This window comes from Chiloscyllium punctatum, chromosome 23, assembly GCF_047496795.1.
Source record: "Chiloscyllium punctatum isolate Juve2018m chromosome 23, sChiPun1.3, whole genome shotgun sequence".
Lineage (NCBI taxonomy): Eukaryota > Metazoa > Chordata > Chondrichthyes > Orectolobiformes > Hemiscylliidae > Chiloscyllium > Chiloscyllium punctatum.
In genome coordinates, this window is record NC_092761.1 from 47395857 (window position 1) to 47405780 (window position 9924).

Below are 9924 nucleotides of genomic sequence, written 5' to 3' on the forward strand. Positions count from 1 at the left end.
TTAGTTCCAATACTTTGTAACTAATGGCATAGTCCAATTATGCAAAGAAATGCTCTTTTAATCGCAAATAATCAATATACATTCAGCACCATTCAGTTTGAACAAGGTTATGAAGTATATGGAAATTTAAGCTAATCAGATTTCTAATTCGTAAAAGGTTAATATGGTCAGTACTGCAAACTGTGTGATTAACGATTATCACTGCAACCATGAGCTTATTGAAGGAAGGAAGAGATTCAATTGGCTAAATTGTCTAATTCTTCTCCTTCTCCCAATGGTCTGATGGTCTCAATAGAGATAAAAGAAACACGATATTGTGATAAAAGAGTCCAACCATCCGACAATTAATAGCAGAACCACTGCCTTCCAAAGGCAAGATACAGCATGAAGATATAAATGTTGTCTTTAATGCTTCAGGTTTTTTTAAAGGTTCATTTGGAGATGTATAACTTGAGTTCACATATTTTATAACAAACAGTATGGTCCAATTATTCAAGGAATTTATCCTTCAATCAAAATTCAGCAACCATTCAGATTGGACAGGTTTCTAGAAGATAAAGTATCACCTGTAAATGTGAGTTAAGGACATTTGTGTGGAAGACAGGGCCACAAATTAGAATGACTTTCAGAAACAGAACAGCTGAAGGAGGGAGGTCATGTGCAGATAGAAACACTTTTGCGTCTTCACTTTGCTGAACAGCCAAGTCATCAATAAATATCAAAATACATTCATGATTTATTTGCATCTGTGCAAAATTGAAAAAGAAAAGAGTTGAAGTTATATTATCATAATAGAACATCAGTGTCAGCTGTAAATTAGAGTTTATACCTTTGATTCTCATACTGCAGAACGCAAAGGTAAAGAACCACTGGAAAAAGCAGAATAAAAGATTTCCAAGATGACAGCACATCAGAGAGTTCACAGCTGTCTAAAAAGATTGCAAATGTTTGTATTTGGTCCCTTGTTTTCGAAAGTGAGACACCAGAATTACAAGACGATGACTAATAGATACAATAGAGCAATAGGAGAAAAATGTTCCATTAGCCAAGAGGTTACAAAGTGGAACTCACTGCCACGTGGTATGATAGAAACACATAACTTTCAATTCATTAGCAGAAAGTTGGAAACATATCGACAAGATCAAGAAAATGGTTGAATTGGAGTATTCTGTAGACCATTGACAAAAGCATGGAATAATAGAACAAATTTTCCATAATCTGTTATAAAAGTGAAAGTGCTGACAAAACTCAGCAGGTCTGTGAATGCCTGTGGAGAGAGAAATAGAGTTGACATTTGGAGTCTAATATAACTGTCCTTCATAACAGAAGAACTGCACATTTGTCTTATACAGCCAAATTCTACATTGTATGTATCTGGTGATTTACGCCTCTGAACTGTAACTCAGATGTATTGACCTAGCAAGAGATGAATTAATTACAAAAGAAATGGGAAATCCATTTCAGTACAAAATAGCTGAATCAGAGAGCAAAAGTCACAATGTCCTTCCACAAACAAAATGGTATAAACATTATTAAATTCTTGAATTCCTGAAGAAGGGCTCATGCCCGAAACATCGATTCTCCTGTTCCTTGGATACTGCCTGACCTGCTGCGCTTTTCCAGCAACACATTTTCAGCTCTAAACATTACTAAAGAAAATCATGCTATTTCCTAAAGCATGCAATTGTTCTGCTATTGTTCAACATTTCAGAATACTAGTAATTCCTGGTATCACTCATTCTGTGGAATTGGGCTACACATTTCATTCAATGACTGGAAACAACAGGATAGCTTGTGCTCAGTTCCTTACTTTATTGATTAATTCAACAAATGACAACAATGGATATTTGAGTGCATTCATGAATTGCTCTCTAAACTTTGACTGAGTCACCCCATAAATAAAAGTATTGGTGCAGCAACTCAAACCCAGCAGCATAAATCCAGCCTGCTGAAATAAATATAATGAGCCCTCATAATGTTCTGGATTTGTTCCTGTAATATTATAGTATAAAAAATGTAGAACAGCCACTGACCACAGCAGTATGAAGCTGGCTGATATACTGAATAGTAAAATTGCTGATTTCCGTCTGCTCTCCACCTCTGGGTCTTTGTGATTTCCTCCCTTACACTGCCCCCTCAGTCGCTTACGGACTCGACTGGCTACCAAGATGTGTCTGACTGTCAGTGCATTGAGCAATAAAATTAAAGCAAATGGAAGCAATGGGGTTAAAACTGTGGCAAACCAATCAAAACCCACCCATCCTGGCTCAGTATAATAGCTTGCTTTTGAATCACAAAACCATGACACATTGTCTATTATTTCTTTGGGTTCAATTACAAAATACAAAGGAATATTTTTTAAACTGAGCAGAATCCAGGTTGATGCTAGAACCACAGCTGCAGTTCTGTTTGTACAATATTTAGTTTTCAGCTTCTGGCAACAAATGGCAACAAATCGGTCAAAGGAGAAAGTGATGGTGAACCAGACTGAACAATCTATTGATGCATGAACTAGAAGAGTGAGAAAACTACACACAGGAGTGATTTCCAGAAAAGATCGTGGAAAATAATAATGGGTCACCTGTGACAGTATGACATCAGTTATAATGACCAAAAGATCTGCAGCTGCCATAGCCACGAGATAATATGTAGTACACGTGGATAGTCCACATTTCCCTTGGGACAGGATCATAATCGCAACTAAGTTAACTGTAAGAAAGACAAGAGGAAAGAGGCACTAAATTACTTATAAAACAATCACCACATCTGAGTCCAGAGAATAGAGATTGGATACTTACCCTTAAAATTCATTGATTTGGGAGAGTAAAGAGAATCTTTTTAAAATGTAAATTTCCACACTGGCGTGATACAACCTTCTTTCTTTTCCTTTTAACAGTGTCAAGATGCAATGTTATTGAAAAGGAGAATTGGCTGCATTATTTCAATGTGACTGGCACCATGCAAGGTAACCTTTAGCTATGATCTACCAGCACTCACTGACTTTGAAAACTGGGTCACTGAAGAGATGCAGAAGCAATTTTTCTCACTATTTGAAATTTCAAGGATGGCCAGACAATGAAGTGCCAGATTAAAGTAAGGTTTTTTCATAGATATTCAGTACAATTTTGTTCGAGATCCAGCAAAAGAAAATGTAAGCATAAGTAGGTTTTAGAGCAAAACTGGAAGGGGAGAGGCAGTTGCTGAAGGAATAAGGATCATGTGCTGAAGGAGCATCGAATGGTCAACAACTCAGTCACTGAATTTATGTCTAGACTTGACAAATGCACAGGGGACCTCTTTAGGACGAGAGAAGTGAACATATTAAATTCACAGAAGTAGAATTACTTAGTTATTTCAACCAGAAGGACTTTGTGGCCTGGGCTCCTGGACAGGAAGGAGGTGAACATTAACCCAAAGGTAACAGAAGGAACACTCTACTATAAATAAGAGTTTGTTCTCCAACAGGGAAGTTCTGATTTCACTAATATTAAATTATGTGAATACAAATCGTAAAGAGACAATTAACATCATTATGTTCATGTTACATACTTTCTTTCCTAATTGGTAAGACGCCACACATACAGGTCACGACTTTAACTGAGTTTGGGGATAACGCTAAAACATTCAACAAGCTGCCTGTTAACATTTTATTTTGCAAATTGCTGAATGAGGATAAATGGAGTTTCATCAAAGTTGACATTGGGAGAATATTTGTTCACCATTAGTACAAACAGATCATTCAAGCAGTTGGATGTATTAAAATAGTTTATTCAATGAACCAAGCATTTCATTATTAAGAGTTTACCATTATCATTTATGGCTCTGGGACTGACATCATTATTGTGAAAAGACAGCACATTTGTACTTCAGTTACACTTACCTGAACTCAGAGGGACACTTCATTGAGTTATACCTGAAAGAGTGAAAGCCTACATGAAAGTTGGTTGACTCCTATTTAAGGACTGGTTTATCCAATCTTACTTCCAGAAGTGGAATGAGCAAGAAATAAAACAAAAGCTTCACTCAATATTTTAGTGAGAGAAAAAGATACACTTATGGCTGAGAGATTGGAGCGTCTCCATGTACATAAAAAAAGATAACATTATTATTTAATTAGATTAGATTCCCTACAGTATGAAAGAGGCCCTTTGGCCCAACAAGTCCACACCAACCCTCCAAAGACCAACCCATCCAGACCATACCTATAGCCTATATTAACCCCAGACTAATACACCTAATACTATGAGCAATTTAGCATGGCCAATTCACCTGACCTACATACCTTCAGCTTGGGGGAGGAAGGGTAGTAATGAAGGGTATGTTGATGAGTTTGATCTTAGAGTAGGATAGAGTAGCATTGATGGCTGAATGGTCTGTACTGTGCTATACTGTTCTATATTCTTAGAATCACTGTTACTTTAATATTTTTGCAAATAAGCACATTAAGGGATTCAATGTTAACTACTCGCTGGAAATTCAAACATTTAGGGCAATACCCAGAGGAAGCCCATACAGACACGGGATGAATGTGCAAACTCCACACAAATAGTTGCCAGAGGCTCGAATCAAACCAGGATCCCTGGCACTGTGAGGCAGCAGTGCTAACCATGCTGCCCCTATACTGGGAAAAACATGTCATTGCATGGGTAATTTGACTACTGTAAGAGTACTGAGTGTGATGTTGGAAAAGCACAGCAGGTCAGGCAGCATCCAAGGAGCAGGGGAATCGATGTTTCGGGGTTTCTCCTGCTCCTCGCATGCTGCCTGACCTGCTGTGCATTTCCAGCACCACATTTTAAACTCTGATTTCCAGCATCTGCAGTCCTCACTCTCTCCTATTATAGGAGTATTGCCATGAATGTTTTAATTGTCAGCGAGTAGTTAACATTGAATCCCTTAATGTGCTTATTAGCAAAAATATTAAAGTAACAGTGATTCTAAGAATATAGAACAGTATAGCACAGTACAGATCCTTCAGCCATCAATGCTACTCTATCCTACTCTAAGATCAAACTCATCAACATACCCTTCATTACTATCATCCAAGTGCCTCTCCAAGAGTCGCTTAAATGTCCCTAATGTCTCTCACTCTGCTACCACTGCTGGCAGTGCATTCCACTCTCTGTGTAAAGAATCTTCCTCTCACATCTCCCCTAAACCTTCCTCCAATCACTTAATAATTACACCCCTTATGATACACATTTCCTCTCGGGGTAAAAGTCTCTGGCTATTCAGTCTATCTATGTCTCTCATTATCTTGTACACCTTTATCAAGTCTCCTCTCATCCTTCTCCGCTCAAATGAGAAAAGCCCCAGCACCCTCAGACTTTTTTCATTCGATATATGCTCCAGTTCAGGCAGCATCCTGGTAAATCTTCTACATAGAACAAAGAACAGAGAAAAATACAGCGCAGTACAGGCCCTTTGGCCCTCGATGTTGCGCCGATCCAAGCCCACCTAACCTACACTAGCCCACTATCCTCCATATGCCTATCCAATGCCCGTTTAAATGCCCATAAAGAGGGAGAGTCCACCACTGCTACTGGCAGGGCATTCCATGAACACTTGACTCGCTGAGTAAAGAATCTACCCCTAACATCTGTCCTATACCAACCCCCCCTTAATTTAAAGCAATGCCCCCTTGTAATAGCTGGCTCCATATGTGGAAAAAGGTTCTCATAGTCAACCCTATCTAAACCCCTAATCATCCTACACACCTCTATCAAGTCACCCCAAAACTTCTTTTCTCCAATGAAAACAACCCCAAGTGCCTCAGCCTTTCCTCATAGGATCTCCCTACCATACCAGGCAACATCCTGGTAAACCTCCTCTGCACCCGTTCCAGTGCCTCCACATCCTTCCTATAGTATGGCAACCAAAACTGCACACAATACTCCAGATGCGGCCGCACCAGAGTCTTATACAACTGCAACATGACCTCAGGACTCCGGAACTCAATTCCTCTACCAATAAAAGCCAGTACGCCATATGCCTTCTTCACCGCACTATTTACGTGGGTGGCAACTTTCAGAGATCTGTGTACATGGACACCAAGATCCCTCTGCTCATCCACACTACCAAGTATCCGACCATTAGCCCAGTACCCCATCTTTTTGTTACTCATACCAAAGTGAATCACCTCACACTTACCCACATTGAACTCCATTTGCCACATTTCTGCCCAGCTCTGCAGCTTATCTATATCCCGCTGTAACCTGACACATCCTTCCTCACTGTCAACAACTCCACTGACTTTCGTATCATCCGCAAACTTGCTCACCCAACCTTCTAGCCCCTCCTCCAGGTCATTTATAAAACTGACAAACAGCAATGGTCCCAAAACAGATTCTTGCGGAACCCCGCTGGTAACTGCACTCCAAGATGAACCTTTACCATCAACTGCTACCCTCTGTCTTCTTCCAACCAGCCAATTCCTAATTCAAACCTCCAACTCACCCTCAATGCCATACCTTCGTATTTTTTGCAGTAGCCTACCATGGGGAACCTTATCAAACGCCTTACTAAAATTCATATACACTCTGCACTCTCTCTGGAGCTTACACATCCTTCCTATAATGAGGGGACTAGAACTGACACAAATTTCTAAGTATGATCTAACCAAGGCTTAATAGAGATGCAGCATGACTGCATGATTTTAAACTCAATCCCCCTGCTAATGAAAGCCTACACACCACACCCCTTCTTAACAACGTTATCAACTTGGCTCGCAAGTTTTAGGGATCCAATATCCCTCTGTTCCTCCACACTGCCAAGAATCCTGTAGTTAGCCCTGTACACTGCATTCAAATTTGACCTTCCAAAGTGAATCACCTCACACTTCTCCAGGTTGAACTCTATTCGTCAATTCTCAGCCCATTCTGCACCCTGTCAACGTCTCCCTGTAACCTACGACAGCCCTCCACACTATCCACAATTTCACCAACCTTCATGTCATTGGCAAAATTCCTAATCCACACTTCCCCTTCCTCATCCAAGTCATTTCTAAAAATCACAAAGAGCGCAGGCCCCCAAACAGATACCTATGGAATACCCCGGTCACCGAGCTCCAAGCTGAATACTTTCCATCTGCTATTACACTCTGCCTTCTATAGGGCAGCCCATTCTATATCCAGCTGGCTAACTTGCCCAATATCCCATGCCTCCTTACTTTCTGAATGAGCCTACATTGGGGAACCTTATCAAACGCCTTGCTAAAATCCATATACACCACATCCACTGCTCTCCCTTCATCAATGTCTTTTGTCACATCCTCAAAAAATTCTGTACGGCTTGTGAGGCATGACCTGCCCTTCACAAAGCCAAGCTGACTATCTCTAATCAAGCTTTGCTTTTCCAAATAAACATAGATCTTGTCTCTCAGAATCCTCGCCAATAATTTATCCACCACAGATTAGTGGTTAAGACTGACTGGTCTTTAATCCCAGGGTTATCCTTATTCCCCATCTTGAACAAGGGAATAACATTTGCCACCTTCCAATCATCTGGTACTACTCCTGTGGGCAGTGAGGATGCGAAGATTATCAGCAAAGATGCAGCAATCTCTTCCCTTGCTTCCGGTAGCAACTTTGGTTATATCCCGTCTGGCCCAGGGGACTTAAATATCCTTATTTTTAAAAGCATTTCCACCACATTCTCCATCTTACCACCAACATGTTTGAGCATATCAGCCTGTTTCACACTATCCTCACAAATGACAAGGTCCCTTTCACTAGTGGATGCTGAAGCAAAGTATTCATTAAGGACCTCCCCACCTCCTCCGACTCCAGGCATAACTTTCCTTCATTATCCCAGATCTGGCCATCTACTGTAATTCTGGCTATCCTCTTGTTCCTCACATAAGTATAGACTGCCTTGGGGTTTTCGCTAATGCTACCCGCCAAGGCTTTTCATGTCCCCTTCTAGCACTTCTTCAGCTCTTTCTTCAGTTCCTTCCTGGCTACCTTGTAACTCTCTAGAGCCCTGTCTCATCCCTTGTCACCCAAGGTTCCTTCACCCTACCAACCTTTCCTTGCTGGAGTGGGACAAACCTATCCAGCACTCACAGTAAGAGCTTCCTAAACAACTTCCAGATTTCCATCCTGCATTTCTCGGAGAACAATTTATTCTCCACATTTCTTGCTTAATATCACTATAATAACCCCACACCTAATTAAATACTTTCCCAAGCCATCTACTCCTATCCCTCTCCATGACTATAGTAAAGGTCAGGGAGTTGTGATCACTATCACTGAAATGTCCTCCCACCGAGAGAGCTGATGCCTGACTTGGTTCATTGCCAAGCATGAAATCCAATATGGCCTTCCCTCTTGTTGATTCCTTCCTGAACATACCTGACAAAATCTGCTCCATCCAAACTATTTGCACTCAAAAGCTTCCAACCAATATTCACGAAGTTAAAAATCACACAACACCAGGTTTTAGTCCAACAGGTTTATTTGGAAGGACTAGTTTTCGAGGTGCTGCCTCTTCATCAGGTGGTTGTCACTTTTTACCTTTGTCCACCCCAGCCCAACCCAACTCCTCCAAATCATGAATATTAGCGAAGTTGAAGTCACCCACAACAAATCTGTTACTTCTGCACCTTTCCAAAATCTGTCCCTCCATCTGCTTCTCCTGGTCTCTGTTGTGATTTGGGGGTCTGTGGAAAGCTCCCAACAAAGTGACTGCTCCCTTCCTGTTTTCTGACTTCCAGCCTCTTTGATGACCTCCCTTTCTGCTGCTGTGATACTATCTCTGATGAGCAATGCCACGCCCCTCTCTCTTTTACCTCCCTCCCTCTTCCTTTTGAAACATCTGAGCCCCGGACCATCCAACAACAATTCCTGTCCCTCTGATACCCAACTATTAAAATAAAATCTTAAATTGCCCATTGTTACCTTCATTGAACAAGAATGAAAATCTGTGGATGAGAAATCAATCATCTGCAACCTGGTACCATCGTAACCTCATGTCTATACTAAACCAAGCAGTATTGGAGAAATTGAATACATTTCACACCAGTGGGTAACCTGCACTCAGTACTGTTCGACAAAGGGAAATGTGGTTAATACACAAATACTATTGCAAGGTGTTCCCCTCCTGTTGGCCAACCACACTCAATATAATTTGACAGTAACAAAAATTCTCAGCTATTCCTTCATCATAAGGGCTGACTGAGCTAAGATCTGAGTCAATGATGCAAAATGTTTCAGCACAGACAGATGGTTATTCAGTATACACAGGAAGTTAACAAAAAATAGAGTTTTATATTCACTAGAACATAATTAAGAAAAAAAACTCTATTAGCAATTCAGGACACTTGAGTTCAAGAAAAAATATTTTGCTGAATGCATATACAAAGCTGGTCAGTGGAACACCATGTTCCAGTATAAATCTGAAAAGTAGGGATAATCTTCACCCACCAGATGTACGCACATACTCTCTCACACACACACACACAGGCAGACACACACGGACAGACGGACCCACACAAACAAAAGCATATTTAAAGACCATCAATTATTACCCACACTTACCAGGAACACCAATAACAGCAATAATGGTGTTGTATATTTTTTCAACCTGTTCAAGTGTATCAATCATTCTCTCCTGCCAATTCTCTGAAATCTGTTCTGAAGGTATATATGCCTGCAACTGGTAATTTATGTACAGTGGGTTAGACATGGGCCATTGAGTTTACATAGAGGCGTAAAAATTAGATTGTTTCTGTCTAACTGAGCGGATGACGACAGCCTAACTAAATCCCTTCTGTGATTCATAATGATGAAGCAATTGAATTGAAAATTTAAAAAAACAACAGGCTGGAGAATTCTGTTTGCACTTGTCAGGTAATGATAATTGCAGCATATATTTTCCAGCAATGGCTCTGTCCTTTGTAATATGACCAGTGTCAATTCTAGATTT

The 9924-nt window shown here is 40.5% G+C and overlaps 1 protein-coding gene across 1 annotated transcript; it reads right to left on the reverse strand.

The window, feature by feature from the left end:
- Positions 1-1798: 1798 nt before the first annotated feature.
- On the reverse strand, positions 1799-9603 carry LOC140493950 (probable G-protein coupled receptor 139). The gene is made up of 2 exons (XM_072592901.1): positions 9537-9603; positions 1799-2709 (listed from the first exon to the last, which is right to left on the reverse strand). Exons 1-2 carry the CDS (start codon positions 9601-9603, stop codon positions 1799-1801), a joined length of 978 nt encoding a protein of 325 aa, XP_072449002.1.
- Positions 9604-9924: the final 321 nt, after the last annotated feature.

Coding starts and splice junctions, on each gene's coding strand:
- LOC140493950 (XM_072592901.1), bottom strand. CDS start 9,603: ATGATTGATACACTTGAACAGGTTGAAAAAATATACAACACCATTATT. Junction 2,710..9,536: donor TGCTGTTATTGGTGTTCCTG/GTAAGTGTGGGT, acceptor TCTTTCTTACAG/TTAACTTAGTTGCGATTATG.